Genomic DNA, 25,201 nt, shown 5'->3' with positions numbered 1-25,201 from the left:
CTACCGAAGTGCGGAATCAAACTTGCAACGTCATGCTCTCCACAAACGAAGTCAACCTCTTCGGCAGAAGAATACCAGAGTTATACCGAGCCACATCGGAGCATACTGTTATATTGTAATATTAGGATGCACACTAAGAGCTCGCAGCATTTTTCGCATATACTTCTTATCTCATACCCATGCCGGCATTGTGTCCAGGCACAATATATACGTGCGGCCGTAGTTTTAATTCAAGAAAGAATGTCTTAATTGAACTTTCAAATATAGCTGTAGCACAGTTCTCGAGCCGCCGAAGAATACCAGCAGTACGTCCCTTTGGACCCAGTCATTGGGACACCTTTGCCAGGCTTTGTGACCCCTAATGCTTCCCAGTCTTCGCAGTGGCAGGCCTCGACAGCTCTTCCTGCTGTCGAGCTCACTCCAAGGTCGGCGCGCATAAAGGGTGTATATATGTTGTTCCGTCAGTGTTTAATGGCATGGGGTTTTAGGCACCGGCGCCGCGTGGGGACGCTTAATGTCTCGACGCCTTTTGTACAGAATCTCAATGGTGCGATAAATGGCGGCGCAAATCACGTATCTTTAGATGTTCCTCGTACATCTGAAGCGGAGGCAAACGTAAAGCGTTTATACAATTACGTATACAACACACAACTCGATAATCAGGCACGCAGCCCAGGCGGCTGTGGTCGTGTCTAGCAGTGCCTGCACACGCTTTTAGTGAGTACAAAGCGCCGCTTCGGTGCCGTTCGAACGGAAGTAGCGGCGCTGATGGCAGCGCTAGCGGGCGCCTGCGTCTGAGGAGGCTGTCCCAGAGGTAGCCGCAGCGGCTGCTGCTTCTGCTGCTGCGGCGGCGGCCATGGCCGCGATGTCTTGTTCTTCTGCAGCCTTCAGAGACCGGCGCCGCTTCTGGATCGACTTGCGTCGTCGCCGGTTTTTCCAGGCGGGCTTCACGGTGCTTCCGCAGATGGTCACCAGGAACGAAAGGACGACAAGCACGATGCCGCCCATGCTCCAGACGTCCGGGTAGAGGTCGAGGAAGGCGATCTGCAGGATAACCGACATGATGACGTCGGCGCTGAACTTGACGGTGGCGACGAAGGCGCCCGATTCGATCTGTAGCGCCTTGTTGAGGAAGAAGATGGCGCAGAATCCCAGCTTGCTCATCATCACCAGCGTGCCCAAGTAGCGGCCATCCATCAGCTCGTCTAACGTACCCGTTGCCATCGCCATGAGCAGCGACATGATGGTGCGGGTCAGGCCGCTGTTGAAGTTCACGAACCTGTGACGGGAAGGGACGACGACATTTAAGACTAATTACTTGGGAGTGCCGAGGTGTGAAAACATGTATTTAATTTCCTGCGCCCGCAATTTCCTCCACGTGGAAGCCGCGAGACAAACGTTGTTCAGCGAGAACTTGCACATGCATGGGGGTTCTTCGAATTTGTGCATAGATGCAGGCGAGACAGGCACGCATCCGCTCGTTTTGGCAAACCTGTGTTTAGGGTGGGGAGCGGGGGGGGGGGGGGGTAGTCTAATGGTTTTGAGCGAGCGCGTTTAGTTGCATGTTTGGTGCGCGCTGAAAAAATCACCACCGAGCTGTCATCACAGACTCACGCGATCATCATCAACGCACATAAATGGCAAACGTTGTTCGTCAGATATGTTACAGTGAAGCTGTCTATGGCTGTAGGATTCCGGAATTTCTTCGTGGCGTAACGTCGACAGAAAACTGTCATCTATGATTCGTACTCCCAGATGCGATGGCTCATACCCCCTTAAGGAAGAGGCTATAAGCACTCAGCTAACTGTAGCGAACAGTGCGTACATTCTTTGGAATCACGCATACTACACACAGAAGAGCATACGTTTCTATATAGAACAAGCTTAAAATAATCACCCGAACCACATGATTGATGATAAGGCGCGTGCCTGCGCAGTTAAGAATGGCCTGCCGTGGTGGCAACATGCAAGTTTTCTCAGCGAGCTGCAGCTGCGAGCGTTGCGAGCTTCCCCGAAGAGAACCATGGAAGCCTACCACAATTGCTGCGGTAACTCATTTCGTAGGGACCTCGAGGTGCCGCTTCAAGACCTCCTCGGCACCGTTATGGCTAAACGCGATCGGCGGACCAACTATTGTTACTGAACCCGCCACCGCCGATCTGGTCTGCTGTGAGCAAGGGAGTTCCCGAACGAATCTATCTGGCGGCAACGTCGCATGCGCCTTTCAAGGGGCAAGACAATGGAGAACCGGGGGCCACGTGGTGGGGGTCAGCTCGGGGAATAAGAGGCGCCTCCTTTGGTCAAGAAGTAAGCCCCGAGTTCTGCGAAGCCCGTCTGGCCTCGGTGGGGGCAGTGAAAGCTGTGCGTACGTGGGTGTATGAGCCCTCCTCCTCCATTAAAATTTCTTTCTGGGCGAGTTGGTGCATACTTGACATAAAAAAATTGTAACAGCACAAACACATGCAACCACAAAGTACCAAGGACTAGACACCTCCTCCTCCAAGAGGGCGGGTCGACTGCGTTGACGTTGGACGTTGCGAATCGGCAGTGAACTGCCGTTTTTCCCTCCCCTAGGGATCTAGAGAACACGGAGTGTTTATAAGCGGCTGTTTGTCGCTGCTAGGGGGTGCTCGTCAATGTGCTCTGTGGTCGTACTCGTGAGCTGTGCGCTGTATGTTTGTCTTGCGTGCTCCATTTGGGAGCCACGCTAGACTGTCGATGTATCTCTTGTTTAAAATCTAAATACTTTAAATAAACCTTGTACGCCAAGTTCCTCCCAAGTTGCTCCCTACGACCTACAAGCCTTACTAATGGTGGCAGCGGCGAGATCGTCCGACAACTCCTACAACTGTACGCCAGCGGTGGGATCGTCCGACAACTCTAATAGCGCCTAGATGCAACAAAGTAGACCCAAATAGGTCGCGAAGCTTCGGGCGAAAAGGGGTTCAGAGCAAATAGTCACCTACGTCAGCCAGGGTGATTATGGGAGCAGCGATTGAAGCGCGACTGTTTGAGGAGGGAACAAGCACTGCCTGCATGGATATACATGCGCCGCTCCATGGGTGTATGTGCTCTCTCACGTCAACTTTGTTCGCTAGGTATGTGCCACTCTTCAATGAATATTTCACGCCAGAATGGTTCACTGAGCATATGCCACTGGGGGCATGTACCGCTGTAGAATTAACATCTTCGATGCCACCTTGTGTCACTGGGTATGCGCTACTGGGTGCGTACCGCTGGCTACGTACCACTGGGTGTGCTTACCACTTCGTAAGTGTCGCTGGGCATGTGCCGTTCTTCACCGTCAAAGAAATCCTTTGAATTTTTTCGGTGTTGGGCGGAATCGAACCTGGCGTCATATATATTCGTCCATGTTGTCAAATATAATTACATTCAGACACGCGCCACGCGCGGGCTTCGCTGCGGCACCGCTAGATGTCACAGCGTGTACAAAAGGAAGCACGTGAGAGCGGAGCCCAGCTGCAGTACACGTACGCCTCATAGATGACGAGTTACGGCGGTGGCAATACAGCGTGTCGCTTCAGTGCTAATCGCATTAACGTCGACATTCCTCATGTGATGGACTCTGCGGGCATTTCTTTTTCATCGTCACTTTAAACCATATTTAGCTTTCCCTGTCGATATTTTACATTGATCTACATGCAACCTAACGGTACATCTATAAAATAAAAACATGGTCTCCAATCCACGCTTTGAAGGTGGTTGGACAGCGAAGCAGTAAACGACAACTAGAACGATAACCGATTGCGACGTAGGTTGAGATTATTAACGTGGCGACAGTCGCATGCACTTTACCTAAGTTATTAGCCTAAGACGTTTCGACAGCCTGCGACTTGGCTTGCGCCGCTACTTCGCGCACCTACAAGGAGTGGACCAGAGGGAAGAGAAATTCGCCAAGCCTCGTAAGCATGCTGCTCTTCAGGAACCCTCACTGTACCTGGCCTTCCCATAGCATTGTCACAACACAAATCAGTTGCTAGGCGGGTCCTTCTTTTACGTACGAAAGTGTAGTTACGTCACTCCCTGCTTCGTATGCTACAGACAAGCTGCCGGCGCCGCGGCAGCTTGCACAACAATATTCTTCACCGGGAAACGCATGCAGGGAACGCTATGTGCTTCGCATTGCATGCAAGGTAATGCATGCATGCATGCAATGCAATGCAATGCAATGCAATGCAATGCAATGCCATGCCATGCAATGCAATGCAATGCAATGCAATGCCATGCCATGCAATGCAATGCAATGCAATGCAATGCATGCATGCATGTTTTTATGCGCATTACCAACAAAAAACACCCTCTAACATATCAATACACTATTAATCAATCCGCCGTCTCTGAAACAGACTCTTTTAAATATTTGGGTGTAACTATATCAACAATCGTCTAACCTGGTCGCAACACATTGATAATGTTTGTGCGTCTGCTCGACGTAAACTCGGCCTACTAAGACACAAGCTGAAACATTCTCCTCCATCCGTGAAACAAGTGGCATTCAACACACTCGTAAGGTCGCGATTAGAATATGCTTGCGTCGTCTGGGACCCATTCACGAAAAAAAAAACATGAAAAAACTGGAAAACATAAACAGGCTTGCCGTCCGCTACATATATAATTGTTATGGACGTTATGACTCCCCCTCTCAGTTGAATAATGAAAATAATATTGCCACCCTAGAATGCCGAAGAAAGGTAGCACGCCTAACATTCCTTTTCCGCCTTTGGAAAAGGGAACTACAACTTAGTCATACACCCTGTCTCCAGCCGCTACCAGCTAGAGCTACCAGAAATTATCACCCCGACAAGATAACCCCTATTTTCGCGCGTACAAATTGCTTTAAATATTCTTTCTTTCCTAGAACAATAAATGATTGGAACTCTCTGCCGACCGATGTATTCCTGTCCAATAACATATTACATGCCATTGAAAAACTGCATTTCAAATAAACGTGTGACCGCATGAGTACTTTAATGCGTGTTAGCATGAAAAAAAACAACAACCTGTGTAAACTGTGTAACTGTTACTGTAAATATTTCTTTCCTTTCAATTCAATCCCTTGCATTGTATGCTTGTAGAATGTGTTTTTCTGTATTTATATCATCCTTCAATGTACCTCATATGATTCAATGTATTTCATATTTCATATGCACTTCTTTTCTTTGAACGCATTTAATTACATTACTGTATGAACATATTCCTTCCTGCCTGGGTCACAAGTTGGCCTGCAGTATTCTGTAAATAAAAATAAAAGTCCATACGCTCACAACGTGGCGGTTCATCGATGGTTCATAGAGAGCCACTATAGCTCTTTATGAGTCACATAGCCAGTAATCCAAGTTGGTCCGACTAGAGTGGTTTCGAACACGGTTCCCTCAGCACAGTAGCCCTACGCTCTACATATTCGACCATGAACTATACCCAATGAACCAAGCTGGCGAGAAAACGGTTAGATCCACAAAGAGACATCAGACAGACAGGCAGACCAACAATGGAAAGTGCGTAAAGTATTCTAGGAATACTATAACTACATTAAGAAATACCTAAAAAAAGTTTCTTCAGAATTAAGCGCACGCGATCTTGCGAGGTAATTAAATTTAATTGTTTTTTTTTAAATGTTCCAATGCCAAAAAGGATTGGGAGGAAGCAGCAGCTTTATTGGCTGCATGTCGGGCTCGCGTTCCCGACAGGGCGCAAATCACTATGTGGCGTGAACTCGAGACGCCCAACATGTACTGTATTGGTACCGGCGATTCAAGGCGAGCTCTGCTTTAAACCTGGTACTCGCCCAGATCTGGCTTCAAACTTTGCTCGCATCAAGTGTTTGTAAACGTGATGCGGGATACCTATCAGACTCGACCACTGCGACTAATTTTTACCTCGCTTCTGCAGCCTTTTCTCCCTGTCGTTTTCTAGCGTAATCTCTTGCCAGACTGCTCGAATACCAGCAACTCTGTAGGGTCAACACAGTACCAGCACGACTGGAGTGCTCAACTGTTAGTTGACATGCACAATAGCCAATGACGCTTGCAACTAAGTTGTCAAGACGTCTCGCTGACAAACCGAAATAAAAGAACTTTATTTGAGTCCTGAGAGACTGAGAAAAAGAAAATCAAACCGAAGTTGATTTTCTTTTTCTGAATGAGGGCACCTCTGATGCGCGGAAAGCTCTCCCGTGCACAGTAGCAGTGTTTCCATGGTGTTCTTTCTAAAGCACAGTGTATAACGTTTACACAGCCCAGGTCTTTATGCGGCCCCGAATAGACACAGAGGTACACAGGGATAGCCAGGAAGTTGACGGCAGGAATCGCGGTAGCTAATCGAGTGGCGCCGTAAAGTTTATAGAACCAGAACTGAACCGAAAATAAAACAAAAAGGTTTTATATTTGCGCGAAACGGCAATGAACCATATGCATTAGGGTTTTTCTTTCTTTCTTTTTTCACTCCGAAATAAACTGAAAAAAAAAACAGCTTTCGGGTCAGATTGGCCACGTTCCCTGGACCTTTTCATCCATGCATTGTCTGCACTTGTGGCTGAACCATGTAACTCCAATTGTACATCCGCAGGGCCAGGAATGGTGAGTCAGCGTATGTTTTTTCTAATATGTTTGTGACTCGAAAAGGACAGCACGCGTGTCTTTTTTGAGTCAGTTCGCGCAGCTGAGGAGCGCCACTCAGCTTTTGTACAAAATAAGTTTATATTGTCCTGCTGTAATCAATTTTAAGTTAAGCAAACGTACGTAAGCCGGATCAAAACAGTTTGAACCGCTATTCGGTCGCTCCTGAGCTGAACCGTAACTGAAGCGTTGTCGTTAAATCTGGAGCGAAAGCCGGAACGAAAAAACAAGAAGTTTCGATCCTGCACTGCGCTTTCAAGTGGCGCGCGACGCGCTTACTTGCTAGTGGCGTTCCTCGAGAGGCGATACAAGACCATCAGCATGACCAGCGTGATGGCGCTGCCGAAGGCGTACAAGAATCCGATGAGGCGAGTCTGCGTGGTTTCTTCGTCCCACTCCTTGAAGAAGATGGCGGGCCGCATGACGACCACGATGCCGGAGAGACACAGCGATATCGAGAGCCACATGGTCAGACCCATGCTCTCGTTCATAAAGTACCACGAGAGCAGCGTCACGCACACGGGCACCATGGTGTACGCGACGGCCAGGTCGCTCACAACCACGTAGCGCAGAGCCTCCGCCTTCAGCATCAGCGACGTCAGGCTGCACACCCCTCGGAGGACAAGGTCCACCTGCGCCCGTCCGCAGACAAAGTGGTTTCTTCCACGTGCAGAAACAGGGGGAGCGCCGAGTGATATGCTAATGCTGCTTTGCATGCACAGCGTATGGAAGACGAGAATGGACATCAGGCATTGTCATATACAGGCTCACTCAGCAAGACACTATTTTGTTGAGAGCATTATATACACACGCGACTTGTTCAGAGCACTATGTGAACCCCCGGAATGGCTTCCTCTACTAGACCAATTGGCTTCTGTGAAGCCCTTTTAAACACCTTACACTGGCCGAGCTGTGGCTGGTGTTTTTAGAATATGTACATGTCGTGTATTTGATCTTTTTGTTTGCGTTTGTGAAAAGGCAATAAAGAAAAAAAAAGACAAAGTGAAGCCCCAGCCAGGGGTGCTGTAACTCAACGTTATTCCATTCAGACTTTTATTCCAATCTTCTGACGTAATATTTACGCAATCGTCGACGGCGGTCACCCTCTGGGTTGTGTCGACAGCCCCATCAAACGCTCTCCTCGTTTATTGAAGAGCCAAGAGGTGACCTTTGCTTCGTCAAAGCGAATAGCATTGCCTTCCGCGACGGGTTTTAAAAGAGAAGCTTTTCTTTGCGATTATCGCCGGGTCTGAGTGACCGTAGGAGTTGCGTGGTTGTTCTGTGGCCGATTAGGCGAACCAGTGACAGCAGAGGACGCGCGCGATGTCACCGCCGCTGGACGCTGGGTTCCTTGCAACGCCAGCAGGTGGCGCTCGCTTCCGCGCATCCGTGGCAGCGCCGCGAAGGCGCCTTCGCGGGGGCTGCTGTGCGGGGGAAAGATATAAAAACCAAAAATACGCCAGGACCTCCCGCGACTTTCGTCTTCGACCCTTGTGCCGTGCTCGCCTTTGCGCATCCGCAGCAGCGGCGGCGGCATTGCGTTAGCCTATCTATAGTCCCTGAATACAGCCTTCGGTATGATTCTCCTCTTTATGCACTCCCACATAAGCTTCGCTGTGTATAGATTCCAACTCGTTGGATTCGCTGCATTTTTCCTATCTAATTGGCTGATGAGAGACGAGGCGTGCACACAATAGGAGAGGACTTTGGTGGGGCCGAGCTAGCGCAGTGAAAGTAGATAACCGGATGTGGTACCGTCGTCACCAATTGGTCCGCTTCCCCTGGCATAGTTTGCGGTGGCTCGTTGACGACAGCGGCGGTTTGCAACGGGGCGTAAAAAAATGCCGTCAGAACGCATGATTCTTTAAGATTTGGCAAAGCGATGGTGTATACGTGTCGAAAGGACTCGTCAACGTTATACTACCACGCCATCCGTCAAAACGGATGCTCAGTGAAGAAAAACTTCAATCACTTTGTGGGTTTCTACGTGCAGAAATCACGATCTGATTATGAGGCACGCCAAGTGGAGGGACTCCGGAATAATTTTTACCAGCTGGGGTTCGTTAACGTGCACCTAAATATAAGTACACGGGCGTTTTTCTTTTTCTCTTGCATTTCGCCTCCATCGAAATGCGGCTGCCGTGGCCGGCAGCCGATCCCGCAACCTCGTGCTTAGCAGCGCAATACCAAAGCCATTAAGCAACCACGGCGGGTGTCAGTTTTAAGATTTGGCAAAGCGATGTTTTATACGTATGGAAGAGGACTCGCCAACATTATACTGCCACGCAATTTTTATTTTGCCCAAGGAAACGAATACTCGCCAGCAGCTCCAAATACACCGCGCCGGAGCGATTAGTGAACAGCCATCTTCTATTCCTTTCGGAACGGGGAAGTCTCCGACTTCCACAAAACGTTCACTTTCGTTCGGAATATTAATACATCTCTAGTGCATACATGTCACTGACGTGTGGCGTCCCGCGGTTTTGTGATGTCGCGTGCAGATAGGCGGATATAGTAGATGTGATCCGAAAACATTCACTTGTCGCGGAACGCCCATGGTGACAAAGGCGTAGAATCGGAAATAAATGTTTTTTTTCGCTTTTATTCGGCCTAATCACGCATAATTATTGTGTAGACGTCGTCTTGAGATGGGGAGCTTTCGTTTTTCGCGAAGTCTCGAGATTGACAGGCTAAGTGGGCGTTGCCAAAAATGTTTTGACCAATCGCGGAAGGCTAGCTTTTGTAAAGCAATCGCGAATAGCTTTACGTCATAGCTCAACAGGGCCAGTGTAATGCAATGGTTCTATACCAATATGATTTTATTCTGTTTTCGCTACGTGAGTGGTATGAGCGGTGTTCCGCCTATGTTTATCACCAGAATTGGCAGGTTGCGAGCGGTGAATTATAAAAAAGCTCTATCTATCTATCTATCTATCTATCTATCTATCTATCTATCTATCTATCTATCTATCTATCTATCTATCTATCTATCTATCTATCTATCTATCTATCTATCTATCTATCTATCTATCTATCTATCTATCTATCTATCTATCTATCTATCTATCTATCTATCTATCTATCTATCTATCTATCTATCTATCTATCTATCTATCTATCTATCTATCTATCTATCTATCTATCTATCTATCTATCTATCTATCTATCTATCTATCTATCTATCTATCTATCTATCTATCTATCTATCTATCTATCTATCTATCTATCTATCTATCTATCTATCTATCTATCTATCTACTTGGGTTACTGGGCATGTCTGGGTATGTGCCACTGGGTGTGTACCGCTTGTCAAAGAGTGATCCTCCTTGATGTCAACTTAGCTCACTGGGTACGTACCGTTGGACATATGCCGCTCTTCAATTAATCTATTTGATGATGACACCGTGGGTAATTAATTATACGCCGTATGGTACATGCCGCCCACTACGATAATGGAAGAGAAAATAGTTTAGACGAATTCGAAATCCCACAGGTAACGCCGGAAGAAGTAAAGAAAGCATTGGGAGATATGCAAAGGGGGAAGGCAGCTGGGGAGGATCAGGTAACAGCAGATTTGTTGAAGGATGGTGGGCAGATTGTTCTACAGAAACAGGCCACCCTGTATACGCAATGCCTCATAACGTCGAGCGTACCGGAATCTTGGAAAAACGCTAACATAATCCTAATCCATAAGAAAGGGGACGCCAAATCTTGAAAAATTATAGACCGATAAGCTTGCTGTCTGTTGCCTACAAAGTATTTACTGAGGTAATCGCAAATAGAATCAGGAACACCTTAGACTTCTGTCAAGCAAAGGACCAGACAGGATTCCGTAAAGGCTACTCAACAATAGACCATATTCACACTATCAATCAGGTTATAGAGAAATGTGCGGAATATAACCAACCCTTATATATAGCTTTCATTGATTACGAGAAAGCATTTGATTCTGTCGAAACCTCAGCAGTCATGCAGGCATTACGGAATCAGGGTGTAGACGAGCCGTATGTAAAAATACTGAAAGATATCTAGAGCGTCTCCACAGCCACCGTAGTCCTCCATAAAGAAAGCAACAAAATCCCAATAAAGAAAGGCGTCAGGCAGGGAGATACGATCTCTCCAATGCTATTCACAGCGCGTTTACAGGAGGTATTCAGAGACCTGGATTGGGAAGAAATGGGGATAAAAGTTAATGGAGAATACCTTAGTAACTTGCGATTCGCTGATGATATTGCCTTGCTTATATAGTAACTCAGGGGACCAACTGCAATGCATGCTCACTGACCTCGAGAGGCAAAGCAGAAGAGTGGGTATAAAAATTAATTTGCAGAAAACTAAAGTAATGTTTAACAGTCTCGGAAGAGAACAGCAATTTACAATAGGCAGCGAGGCACTGGAAGTCGTAAGGGAATACATCTACTTAGGGCAGGTAGTGACTGCGGATCCGGATCATGAGACGGAAATAATCAGAAGAATAAGAATGGGCTGGGGTGCGTTTGGCAGGCATTCTCAGATCATGAACAGCAGGTTGCCATTATCCCTCAAGAGAAAAGTGTATAATAGCTGTGTCTTACCAGTACTCACCTACGGGGCAGAAACCTGGAGGCTTACGAAAAGGGTTCTACCCAAATTGAGGACGACGCAACGAGCTATGGAAAGAAGAATGATAGGTGTAACGTTAAGGGATAAGAAAAGAGCAGATTGGGTGAGGGAACAAACGCGAGTTAATGAAATCTTAGTTGAAATCAAGAAAAAGAAATGGGCATGGGCAGGACATGTAATGAGGAGGGAAGATAACCGATGGTCATTAAGGGTTACGGACTGGATTCCAAGGGAAGGGAAGCGTAGCAGGGGGCGGCAGAAAGTTAGGTGGGCGGATGAGATTAAGAAGTCTGCAGGGACGGCATGGCCACAATTAGTACATGACCGGGGTTGTTGGAGAAATATGGGAGAGGCCTTTGCCCTGCAGTGGGCGTGACCAGGCTGATGATGGTACATGCCGCTCTTTTAATGGCAAAAACGTTATTAAATATTTCTCGGCTGCTTGGACGGAATCGAGCGCCCGCCATGCATATTTGGACGAACTTATCTGAATGTTTTATTCGCACAGGCGCTACGCGCGGACTGTAGGCGATGATGTCGCTGAATGGCGCAGTGTGTTCAGCGGGAAGCGCGGGAGAGGAATCCGGCCGCACACACGCCTCGCGCATAACGCGTCTCTGCGACGGCAGCACGGTGTGTGGATATTAGCCTCAGTACTAATTGCGAGATGCGTTCTGCCAGAATTTGCTTTTAGTATGACGTCGCCAGTCGTCGGAGCGTCCGTTTACGGACGAACGAGCGCCACTTCGTACAACAAGCCGGAATGCGTTCCACGTGGTCAGTGACGCGTGGTCAGTGATGCAATGTAACGCGGTTCGCGCATACTGAGTTGTCGCGCGGCGTGATGATCCGATAGCGCACAACCCCCGCTCTGAAAGCATACTCTGCGAAATAATTTACACCCTAAAAAGTGAAAAAGGGTGTAAATGTATATATAACTCACACCCTTAGGGTGTCCGTCATATAGATAACACCCTTAGGGTGTGAGTTATAGACACATTTACACCCTTTTCACTTTTTAGGGTGTAAATTATTTTGCAGTGTACGTCACATGCGATTGTGACACGGCGAATTCTACTGAGGTGAACGGGAGCCTTACTGGATATTGACTCTGGATGACAATACCGGTGGCCAATTGGCAGGTAATCGCATCAGGTCGCATCTCCTCATCTCCGCGAGCGAAGGAATCGCTACGCAGACGCGTTTCCTACAAGTATCACAGTGAATGAATCGCAGAGACGCGCTCTCGCTGTCTGAATCTCGATGGTGCGCGGCGCTCTTGCTGTGCAAACAGGGCCGTGGCCCAAGTAGGCGGCCGCCTTGGCCCTCAGCGTTATATCTAGGCCTGAAATTTCAGTCATCTTTAATTATATGGATAACGCTCTTGTGTCCGAGGCTACTGTTCTCAAATTTTTAAAAGGTTGCAGCCTACTCTGACCCCAAGTCCATCTTCATTGTTATACTGTCTCTTGCGCACCGCATCCTTCGTCGTTCTTCCGCCCGCATAACCAGAATATCCGAGATCCCCGGTACATGTTTGAGTGCACCAGCCTTTGCCGAAACATTGCTTCAGAACTTCAAGGGCCTATTGCGCAATTCCGTAGAGAACAGAGCAGTTAACTAGCACACATTTAGAGGCAGTGTACGTAGTTATACATGCAGGCCGATTCATCACATGTGTGTTGTCGCTGGCGTCCCGCTCTCAAATCACTGACCCCAGCATCGCTTGAAGAATGTACTCACACCGCACATGTAATCAAGCGTACCGGCGTAATCTCAGTTCGGATATCTCTTGTAGAGTCGCAGGAGATTCTTGTAGCTGACGTTACGGAAACTGTGCTGCCTTATAATGCATATACCGTTCACCAATTTTCAAATGTCACACTGGACGATAATAGGCTGCCTGTGAAGCTATGTACATGATCGCGCACTGTGGGGACGCTGCAACTACTGATGCAAGTCCAATATACACTACTAAGCACTAGTTACTATTCCGATCAGTTGGAATGCTTTGTAATAAATCTAATCTTGTACAACGCGAAGGCTTCAGTGCAACTAGAAGCACTCGAATACGTTATTTGCGTGATCTCGTGCTGTCCGTACAAGAGAGAAAAATAAAGGAAGTTTACTGTTGAACTTTGGTTATTGATTTAGATTCATAGGTTGATCGGGGTGTCTTAGACGCCAGGAAGTACACAAAACGAAGAAGACGGGCAACGTGACATGTTGAATGTCTATGCGTGTGCAGCACGCGTGTCCATGTGTTCTGATCAAGATAACTTTACGTCACATTGAGTTCCCATTCGACAGAAATTATGAAAACGTTAGGTGTGTCGTGTATAAAGCTTTTGGCTTATTATGAGCATAGCAAATCATTACTGAATATTCGTTCTGTATCTATTTTTGTGCGTAATACAGTGCACGTAGCAGATTTACCCGGCGTCCTCGACGAACTAAACGAGGCACAAGCTTGTTCATACATGGTGAAAATAAGGGCCAGGTTGTGGGTAATGATGGAAAAGTTCAATGCGCGTGGGTTAAATACGGTCGTTGAATTAGGTTACATATGCAAGCACCGCACAGCGTTATGCGTTTTACGAACGCCGTAGAACTTAGCTAGTTGTTATGAACTGTTAACAGCCGCCCAGATGAAATTTAGTGAAAATGGGGGAAAATTATGCTTGATGTGATTGTGAACTTAAATATCTGTTGTTGAAGATCGTTCCTCGCTGAAAAATTCACTGAACAACTGCTCCAAAGTGTTATATGTGGGCAACGTATTAAACGGATGGGTCAAAGAATAAGTCACACGCGGGCAGAGTTTTTAAGTTTTTGATACTGCAAAAATCTAGCAAGTATTCTAGGTGTAATCTTTCTTTTTTTCATTCCAAGTGTATCTGCTATGTTGCTTTTATAAGTGAACCAGTCGCTCGCTTTGAGGACTGCCGTAGGTACGCATTATAATAAGTTACATACACTGAGGATATCTTGTTATGTGTCATCAGGATGCAGTTACATGTTGTAGCTCTGCTATAGCTTAATACTCATTGTGAGTACTTTACTGAGCGAAGTCGAATGATCTATTTTTGCTGTTGTGAATAAAGAATGCGTCTTTATTTTGTTCGTTTTTGTTATAAAGCTATCAGCTTTATCAATCAGGAATCTACTCGGTAGAGGGCCTTGTCGACCTAACTGAATGAGGCTGCACAAGAATGAAGGCCCCCTACCTGGACGTGCCTTGGTGCAAATGGATTTTTCAGAGCGAACGCCTCGGGCATGCTGCCCAGCATGTATCCGAAGGCCACGTAGTAGGCTATCTTCGCCTTGGGAATGTGCACCACCTGCTTGATGAGGATGTTGAGCAGGGCCGTCGTCAGGCAGTGCAGAAGGGTGAACAGCAAGCCTCGCGCTTTGGCCTCAGTCGCCCAGGAGAGCTCTCCCGTGCTGCCCGCCATCGAGACCACGCTATCCGTGGTCGCATCTAGCACGGCGCCGTAGAAGCGAAGGGAGGGGCTCAGCGAGGGGACACCCGTATCGGCTTTTCGCCCCCGCTTGTGCTCGCCAAGTGGCGTGGCTGGGCATTGCGTACTGGTGCCCTGGCCGGTGTCCACCGTGGCCGTGGCACTTGCGCTGTCACTGCGGTGCGATCCGGATATCACCCCGTCTTCGAGGATTCGGACCACCGACGGCGTGCTTCTGGATCTGTTCGTCAACGGCCCTGAACATCGCTGGCTTACCGCGCTGTCATCCTCTGCCTCTGGCCTCTCTCGGACGCCTTCTGCCTCGCTATCCTGCGGGCTTCGCATTGTGGTCTCCGGGGTGCTAGCTTGCACCGATGCTGGAGCAGCTGGCGTTGTGGCAGTGCCTTCCGGGCTTCGCGACGTGGTCCTCGGAAGGCTCTCCGGCGCCGATGGCTGAGCTGCTGGAGTCGTAACCCTGATAGCTTCCACGTCGTCAGTGCCTTGCGGGCTTCGAGGCGTGGTCTCTGGAATGCTAGATGGCGCCGATGGTGGAGTGAGTGGGCTGACGACCCTATCGATTTCTGCGTCTGTGCGTTCTCGACTCATCGACGTAGACTGCGGAGGACTAGCTGTCAGCGATGTCTGAGAGCCTGAAGACACGGCCCGGGCAATTTCTGAGGCTTTCCCGTCTGGTCCGGAAAACGTGATTTCAGGAAGCCCACTTGGCGTCGATGGCCGAACAGCCAGAGTCGCAGCCCGGGCAAATTCCGCGTCCGTGCCATATCGGCTGCGCGACGTGGTCTCCGCCGATGGCTGAGGGGCCGGAGTCGCAGCATCCGCGACCGCCTGTTGGCTGCCAAGGCGACGAACTGGTGGCTGTTTACCGGGCGCCGCCGACGTGTGCCGATCTGCCGTCAGCTGTGCGTCAGGTGGCCTGAGCGATGCTGCTTCATCCGCCGTAGCTCCCTCTTCAGCTACCAGCTTTCTTGTTGACGGAGTGTAGGGAAGCAGAGCCAGCGACGGCTGGACATCAGCTGCCGTCGACTTCAATATCCTCGGCTCGCCGTCGCGGAGACTGGACGGTGGCCGCTGGACGGTGGTTGCCGGTGGCTGCTGTGCCGTTGATGGTGGCCTGTCGGGACGCAAGTTCGATGGCCGTCGGCGGTCTGATTTTAGCCCTAGCAGGGTTGCCCAGCGCTCGTCGGTGAACCAATCTGGCGTCAATGGACCACTTGGTGACGCATACTGTGGCTGCGGTGCCGTTGAAGGGGTGTGCTTATGCTGGTCTGGCGGCTGCTGACTACACGCACTCGCCTGCAGGGTTTGCTGCGACGTCGCCGCTCCTGGCATGGCCCTCGTTTCTGCACTGCTTCGTCCGCCGCCTTCTTTCGGTCGTGTGGACTTGGCCGACGGAACTTTCTTTTTCTTAGAGCTTGATTTCCGTGCAGAGCTGGAACGCATGGCGGCGATGAGGAACAAGGGCTGTTGAAAATCCTTGCTGTTGAAAAGCAGAGTACAAAATCGTCCCGATCTCGTTCGGTAGCTGTTCGTCTTCTTGCTCGAGGGAGGCGTGGCGCGCGCGGGCGTGCTTGCAGCTTCTTCGTCGTTGCATCTGCGCTATGGCGATGGCGGTATTTTCTACTTTTTGTTGTCGCTGCTCGGTATTTTAGAGCGGTATTACCTGCAGACAAAGGTCGCTTGGCGGAGGCATGTAATTGTGTAAGAACTTGTGTAATTGTGTAAGGGACGCCTTTTATGGGGACTTACCCATTAACCGCATTCGTCCGACGCAACCGATCACGTTTCACAGCTTTCTATTTCTTTTCAGCTTGCCAATTTGGGCACTGTGGAAATAAATTTATTTCAGAGGAGCTAGCATCTTTAACAAATAAAGGAAACTGATACAATTGCGCATGGCTCAGTGAATGTGATCCCTGTTGGCCCGCGAAACGCAGCCACCGAAGAAACAGGCCAGCACGCCTTGTAGTGACAAACTCGCATCTTTATTGACGAAACGCGACTACACCGGCGCCTTATATATTGCCCGCTAGGCATGGCGCAGCAGCAACACAACAAGGCCGGGCTGCCAGGGGGCGCTGCATTTCAGCAACTTTTAACATTGTGTCACTCCTCCCCTGTTAAGTTATATGCTACGGGGAATACTTGACCACTGGTTTTCGAGTTCTTGTGCTACGGCGCAACTTTGGAGTGCAAGGTGCACCCTTGACAGGGTTGTCCACGGTACAGCTACTTCCATATATACTTCCCGGCGATTGTTCCTCATGTAGCACGTCGGGTGCAAGTGGGAGATGTATGGCTGGTTCTCTCTCATGAAGCACATCCGGGACAGCTGGAGAATGAATGGGCGGCTGCTCCAGTTGAGGAGAAACTTCTGCTCCAGCAGGACGAAGTGGCGCTGTCTGCGCAAGGCGCAAGTGGTCATTGTGTCGGCTCCATGTCGAACCGTCTTGATAAAGGACCTGGGCCGACGGTGGATTGACGTCTGAAACACTGGCAGGTACCCATGGTGCACCTGTGCGGAAGTTTCTCGCATACACTTTATCTCCTTGTTGGAGTAATGGAGCCTGCCGTGACCCTCTGTCAGCATTCAACTTCTGTTTTAGTTGTTTTAAAAGCACCGATGCTTGTAGGCTAGGCCACATGACATGCAGAGGAGTCAAACATTCTCCCCATTAGGAGCTCACCTGGTGGCCGACCAGTTATTTCACGTGGGGATGCCGAAAATGAAATAAGAAGCTGGAAATCTGTGTTTTGAAGTCGCCAGAGCCAGACTTCTTGAGTTTGTTCTTTACAGTCTGTACCACTCGTTCTGCTGCACCGTTGGAGACGGGGTGATACGGTGGTACAAGCATGCGGCGTATTCCGTTTCGAGTTAAGAACTTAAGGTACTGTGCACTGGTAAACGCAGGGCCATTGTCAGAAACTATAACGTCAGGGAGGCCACGCTGAGCGAATGTGATTCTCAGGACAGAAATGGTAGCTTCTGCAGATGTGGATGACACAGGGAAAACGTCTATCCGCTTCGAGAAAGCATCCACGATGACTAAGAACGTGTACCCTAGAAATGGTCGCCCAAAATCAATGTGAAGCCATGACCAGGGTCGGTGCGGAAACGGCCGAGGCATCTGTGGGCCCGGCTGCACAGCCCGTTGTTGATCCTGGCACGTGGCTTAGCTTTTCACACTGTTGGCAATGTCATTGTCTATGCCTGGCCACCAGACATGGGTCCTGGCAATCATTTTGCTTTTTTCAATGCCAGGGTGACTGGCGTGAAGTACTCCAAGAACTTGGGCCTGCAGTGATTTGGGAACTGCTACTCGTGACCCCATAGTAGGCAGCCTTCATGGAGACTGAGTTCTGAGCCTCTTGTCTTGAAAGGGTTCCACTATGGCCCAACTGGAAGGCTCTCTCCTTTCAATACAGAATGCACAATGTGACCCAGAACTGGATCGTTCCTGGTGGCTCGTGCCACCACAGCGGATGAAAGAAGTCGTGGATAGGCCTCCTGGAACATGAAAATCTCGGCAGGGGCAGGCAGTGTGGTGCTGTCGTTAGGTAATGACAGTCTGCTAAGAGCATCAGCAGGGCCAAGCTCTCTCCCAGGCTTGTATACAAGTGCGTACTTGTACGCAGATAGCTTGAGAGCCCACCTGACCAATCTTGGTGATGCTTTCACAGTGAAAGGCTTGTTGGCACCCAGCAGTTCGAGAAGTGGCTTGTGGTCAGTGTATGCTTCAAACGGTATGCCCCACAAGTACTGGTGGAACCGATCTACACCAAGCACGAGTGCCAAGGCCTCCCTGTCAAGTTGACTGTAATTTCGTTCTGCTTTTGACAAGCTCCGTGAGGCAACAGCAATGGGATGTTCTCGGCCATCAGCATCTTTGTGGGCCAGAACTGCACCTATACCATAAGGTGATGCGTCACAGCTGAGACACACAGGCGTGTCAGGGCGGAAATGCACGAGAACTGGAGCTGAGGCCACCACGTGCTTGCAGGCTGTGAATGCATCTTGCTGGTCCTGCCCCCCCTCCCATTTCTTTCCACCACAAAGAAGAGAGTGTAGGGGAGAAAGAAGTGCAGAAAGATTAGGCAAAAATGTCGATAAAAATTGACAGGTCCCAAGAAACTCCGAAGTTCTTTGAAGTCTTTTGGCACAGGGGCATGCAGAATGGCAGCCACCTTATCGACGTTTGGGGAAAGGCCTTCCTTGCTGATGATGTGCCCAAGATACTCCACTTGTGGCACGAAGAAATGACACTTTTCGAGTTTCACTTTGAGGCCAGATTCTTGAAGCTTGCGAAGCACAGCACTAATGTTGTTGAAATGCTCAGCATCATTAGCACCTGTGACAAGAATGTTGTCGAAATAGACGGCCACATGTGGTAGTCCTCTCAGCAAGTTCTCCATCTCACGTTGAAATATAGCAGGAGATGACGACACTCCAAAAGGAAAGCGGGCGTACTGAAACAACCCCATGTGTGTTGAAATTGTGACGTACTCTCTGGAAGCCTCATCAAGAACTACTTGCTTATACGCGTCGCGCAAATCCAATTTGGTGAATTTCTCACCCCCTGCAAGGACAGTCCACAGATCCTCAATTCTTGGAATGGGATATTTGTCCACTGTCGCTACTGGGTTGATAATGACACTAAAATCTCCACAGATTCTGATGCGCCCATCCTTTTTTACCATAGGAACAATAGGTGCCGCCCAACTGGATGTTTTCACTGGAGCAAGGATGGCATCTCTTCTTAATCGTTGTATTTTTTGTATGACTCCATCTGTCAAGGCATATGGCAGAAGGCGTGGCTTGAAGAACCGAGGTGGGGCATCTGAAGGAACATGTAACATGGGAATGATGGGAAGTACATGGACTTGTCTGATCTTCGTGCTTGTGGATTCAGACGTTCTTGTGGCTTTGTATATTACGCTATATAAATGTTATTGTCGTATATTTCAGCGCAATCTATATTCTTCGAAGTGCAGAAGACGCCGGGAACGCGTACAATTGATATTAATTGCAGCGATTGAGCTTGTCCAGGTGGCCAAATCGAAACGCGCCAAGCGTCTGAAGGCACTGGCATGCCCGCGATAAATTCATAAGGGCGTTTCATTCGCTCGTCGATACATGCGTCCGTGGCTTAATGGTTTCGATATCAGGCTTCTGTGCTACGGTCCCTGTGCTCGAATCCTGCCATCGGGCAATTTTAATGATGTTTATTATGCGAAGCATACTAGCCGCGCAACCACGCTCTTCCTTGCTGCGCCGCGCACGGCCGCGTAGCCACCATATGACGTCATAACAGCTGGGCTGCCAGGGGGCGCTGCATTTCCGCAACTTTAAACACTGTGTCAGAAACTATAGCTGTCGGTGGCGGTAATCTTGGTGGTTCTTTATTCACTGATACATCTCAATATGGTTATTTAATTGCGGCGTACCATTTTCAAGGTTCAGTGCTACTGATGTCACTGGCAGTGCTCTGAAAGGAATCCCTAGTTATCTCAATTCGTAGCACCCACCGACACCACAACGCGGGACCTCGGCGCTCGAAATTCGTCCGTTGCGCTCTCACGTCCAGGCCGTGAAAGACTTCTCAGCATCCACTACCCATGCCAGCTGCGTGGATTCCTGGGCCTAGTGAATTTCTCCAGACGCTTTATTCCGTACGGCGCTGAGCTTCTGCATCCACTGACTGGGCTGCTAAACAAACTGGTCGCCGATTCGGTACTTAATTCTCATCCACCGGACGACTGACGTGTCTACTCACTTAATGGTGGGTGCTTCCAGCGTGGTCATCGGCGCTGTTCTGCAACAGAAAATCGACTCCGAGTGGCACAGACTGGGCTTCTTCTCTCAGAAGCTCCAACCTGCCGAGACTCGCTTCAGCGTTTTTGGCCGTGAGCTGTTCGCCATCTACTCCACCATCCTGCACTTCCGGCAGTTCTTGGAGGGCCAGCCATTTGACGTTCTAACTGATCACAAGGCTCTGGAGTACGCCTTCCTTATGAACTGTTCCAAGTGCTTCTCAGGTAATCTGCCTTTCGTCGCGCCGTTTTCTACTCATTTCACGACATCTGCCATCCCAGCATCCGTGCCACGCAGCGCCTCGTTATACAGTGGTACGTCTGGTCGAGCTCTAACACCTATGTTCGCCAGTAGGCCCGCTCGTGCCTCGCTTGCCAGACCTCCAAAGTGACCCGCCACACGAAGACTCCCACGCAGTTTTTTTCTTACCATCTGGTTGTCGCTTTGATCACGTCCATCTTGATTTGGTCGAACCGCTTCCACCCTCTCACGACTGCCGGTACATTTGACAATGATTGACCGCTTCATCCGTTGACCCACAGACCTAGCCTATTCTGGACATCACTGCGGAAACGGTCGCCAGAGCCTTTGTTTGAGCATGGGTTTCCCGTTTCGGATGAGCCAACAGTGTTACAACTGATCGCTGCCGGCAGCATAAGCGTACTTGCTTCACTTACACCACTGCCGTACCACGGCATACCCTCCCTGTGCCAACGGCATGGCTCAGTGGCTCCATCGCAAGGTCATGGCTGCCCTCACTGCGTGCCTCGATCGATAGCACTGGGTCGACCACCTTCCTATGGTGCTTCTTGGCCTATGCGCCGTCCTTCGCCACGACCTTGTCTGTTCAACCACCGAACTCACCTACGGTGCATCCCTGCGGCTTCCTGGAGACTTCTTCGTTCCTTCGGCCCCCCCTCACCAGCAGCTGCAGTACCTCGATCCAATGCCTACAGGACTGCATTCATCAACTGCGCCCCTTCCTGCCTCGATCTTCTGACCACAGCATTTTTGTGCATCCAGACCTGGCGTCTTCCACGCAAGTTTTTCACAGACGAGGCGCTGTAAAGGCGCCTCTTACACCCTCCTACGATGGGCCGTACCTTGCCCACCTCAAGACGCTGAAGCACACCACCATCGTGGAGAGGTCGTCTCGTTAGACCGCATCAAACTGGCCTACTTCGAGACGCCTCCCAAGGAGCTCCCACTCAGTTAGAAGCCTGCTATACGCTGGTCCTCTTGTTCCGGGGCTCTGATGGGACTCCTCGGTTCACGACAAATTCTTTAATTGAATTGATTTCCCTGAAAGTTATTAGGTATCAAGTGGAAGCAGAGACTAGTCATGAGGTGCCTGACAGAGGGCCCTCCCCCCCCTTTCTTATACATTCGGCACCACAGGGCACACAAACCGATGACATTTGGTTATTCACACCAAATATTAGTATAAAGACATTGCCTATATACAAAACAAATCACGATCTTGACTATCAGCATGCATACGATATAAAACGAATGCAAATGAAGACAATGATGACCACAGACGAGACAACGTTGCAAGCAATAAAAGAATAACTTGATGTGACCTTAACTCTCACTCGTATTGGTGTATTCAGGATCTGCTCAGCGTACTTTTCTTTGTTCCTCAATATGTTGACCCCGACGGCCGCCGTCGCCGTGAGGTTCCACATGTATTTTTGTTTCATCGTTGCAATTGCTTTTTATAACCCGCATAAAGGCAATGCACTTTTGCTATTCATTAATCCCATTAAACTCGTTCCAACATTAGATGATATGAAACTGAAAATGGCGATGACGATGACCTCAAAAACAGTGGCACATATACTCTAAAGCTTGGAGGAATGAAAGAAAAAAAAATGTGAGGTAGCATGACGTCATGCAGCCAGCCTTCGCAAGCAGTTACCTTCGCTTTTTCTCTCACCCGAGCCTCCGATACTCGACCCATCGCATGACCTCCGAGTTCCGGCTACGCTCGGCGGATTCGGCCAAATAAGTTAGGCTTTCCAGCAGGTTTTGATCGATGCACACTGGTTATTGTGCTGTTTCATCAGCTCCTCACGCATTTTCTCCAGATATGTGCCACTTCGATAGTTTTTTGTCAGCGCATTTAAGCCTTTTTCGCTGCAACGTGCTAATGCGGCAGCCGCCAGTTGTTGCCGCACTTGTTTCCTTTGCGGAAGACACTTAAACCTAACGTGAGGTCATCACGTGCTTGCTTATCATGACTGGTGGCTTCAATAATATAACATGGAGCCATACTTCCTGGTTTCTTTCATTTGTCTACGTATAATCAAGTCTAGACACTTTTTCTTGTTCTTCAATTTCCCTTTTTTTCGCCTTTGTGAAGTAAGTAAATGTAAATATCGAAGCGATGGCGCGAGAAAAATCCGCGATTACATCTTTTAGTGTCCGAGCGTAACGCTTTGGAGTAGTTCGTCGCAGGAGATTTCTTTGCCTACACTTACGACACTGACATGGGGCCCGTTTGTAAATATCAGGTTCTACTTCGGCCATTCAACCAACCATTACGTTATAACTTAGCCACTCAGTCTCGGACCACACATACAGACAAGAAGCGCACAATCACTGCACATAGAGGCGCATTGCTGCTGTCAGTGGACGTGGCGGCAGCTGTTGGGGATCAAGCCATGACAAATGCACGTACAGTGGGCCACGAAAGCTCACGGGATATATGTGTGCCGCCCCACGCTTCGCAGAGATAGTTTTCCCGCAAATCCCGCGTCCCATAAGCTTAGCGGCCGGCCGTATGTGCTTCCTGGCTGAACTCGTTTCAAGGGTCGGTTTTGTATATTACAAAACCTAAGGATTAGTTTTGGTTAGGTGGAGTCGTCGACGAAGAGCACCGTTGCGAGAAGCCACAAAGCTCAGACGATGCAGGCACGCTTGCTTGCTCGTACCTTATGGCGCTCATCCACTATGGGGGATCGGCGAAGAAGCCACAGGGGAGAGAAAACCTAGAAAAGAAATTGAGGCAGGGTATACGGTGGAAATTCTTGCGCAAACAGTCTAATTTTAGGCAGATATTGCTGTTTTTAAAGAAAAGTAAAGCAAGGACACCAACTTTGGCGGTAATAAAATGATTGCGAGTACCATCGGCAGCTGGGTGAAGGATCCAGTTATTGATTCAGATATTTATTATGGTAACCACCTTGTGTCACAGAGGCACTTACAGAGGGTTACGCAGGCGTAACTAAAGCCCAATCTAAAAGCCAGGAAAGAGCGAATATTTTGATAATTTGCAGGAATACTTAATTGCTAGAGTGTAACTTCTAATTTATTTTCTGTGATCTTGAAAACGACGGCGGGCTAAGAAGAAATGGTCATTGGTTACAGGTTCTTGAAAAGTATGGCGTAGGGTAAGGAATGCGGGGGGGGGGGGGGGAGCGGTACAAATCGTCAACTAGCGCGTCGTCGTCTTCCTTCAGAAGCTCCACTGACCCTTTTCCCACTGAAAAAAAGAAAAGAGAGAGCGAGGGCAGGTGGAGAGAAAAAAAAACACAAACACATCCACAGGCAATATAAAGTGACATTGAAACGGTCGCATTCTTGCCTGCTGCGCACTCACTCACTCTTTGACTGTAGTTTCTCAAGATATATAAATTTGCGAGATCCACCTTGGGGAGTGCAGATGTGACGTAAAGTTGTATAGCGTTCTATGTGCGTACTTGTCAACGAATACGTGCCAACTGGAAGTTTTCTTAGTCATTGTTACACAGTGGCATTAATTGCAAGAGTAGTTTTTTCCAAGGCAGGTCTTTAAAACGTGCCCAAGAATTACTCCCACGGACGTGGTTGATGATTCGAGATTCTTTTATATGCGTTCAAGCACTCGTGGACGCCGCCACTTCTGCGAACATCGGGGATATCTTATTTATCCTGCAATCGGTACCTGCATCGGTTGGAGAGCTCCTTGCTAAGGATTATAAATCTTAATCTCTCGATTTCTTTCTTTTTTTTTTGCTTTCTGCCAGGCCAATGCAGCGAGTATGCGACTTAACATTAGAAGAAATACTTTTGAAGTAACCATGTATATCATCTTCAATATATTTTCTTCTAGCAGTGTAAGGATAAAATTGCCTAGAGCCATTGATGGCTACTCAGCCTACAAGATAATTTTTTTTTTCTCGGCTGGACAGGTTCAACAAGCCGTCTTAGCGCCAGACTGTCTGCGGCCACACTTTTCATCAGAACTTGCGGTTGAACAGTTAGCTATGTGTTTCGCAAATAAATATAACTCATTTGGCATGTCTTGGCGAATGTATTTGTTTCCACCCTTGCAATATTCCTTATCCAAGGGCTGAGAGCATCTTTTAAACAAACGAACAAACAAACAAGCAAGTAACGAGCGTATGACCGTTGCAATTCGACAGTTATGAATTGCACGCTGCGTCGAAAGATTTAAAAAGTACTTGGCGTGTCACCAGAAGCGTTGCTGACAGGGGGTATATAACTAAAAGGATAGTTCTTGCTATCCTTTTCAGCTTTCACTAGCTACCGCTACTCAACGAGGCCCACCACGCTGCCGAGCCTAAGTTGTGATGACGCGCGTCAAATGATCTTCAAACTTCTCAAGCAGGGTCACTTCTTCTTTGCCATGTTTTGTGGCCACCTTATTCAACAGCAACGTCACAGCA

General features: G+C 48.8%; 1 protein-coding gene across 2 annotated transcripts; it reads right to left on the bottom strand.

The window, feature by feature from the left end:
• Positions 1–114: 114 nt before the first annotated feature.
• Positions 115–16,529, bottom strand: LOC135897088 (uncharacterized). Of its 2 annotated transcripts, none has more exons than XM_065425673.1 (3): positions 14,465–16,529; positions 6,990–7,267; positions 115–1,279 (listed from the first exon to the last, which is right to left on the bottom strand). In XM_065425673.1, exons 1-3 carry the CDS (start codon positions 16,157–16,159, stop codon positions 778–780), a joined length of 2,475 nt encoding a protein of 824 aa, XP_065281745.1. In that variant the 5' UTR covers positions 16,160–16,529; the 3' UTR covers positions 115–777. The 2 variants fall into 2 exon arrangements, with proteins under 2 accessions (XP_065281745.1, XP_065281742.1); XM_065425670.1 differs by having other exon boundaries at positions 6,915–7,267; positions 14,465–16,528.
• Positions 16,530–25,201: the final 8,672 nt, after the last annotated feature.

This window comes from Dermacentor albipictus, chromosome 1 (assembly GCF_038994185.2).
Source record: "Dermacentor albipictus isolate Rhodes 1998 colony chromosome 1, USDA_Dalb.pri_finalv2, whole genome shotgun sequence".
NCBI lineage: Eukaryota > Metazoa > Arthropoda > Arachnida > Ixodida > Ixodidae > Dermacentor > Dermacentor albipictus.
The sequence above is the reverse complement of the archived record's forward strand: the minus strand, read 5'-3'. Positions and strand labels throughout refer to the sequence as shown.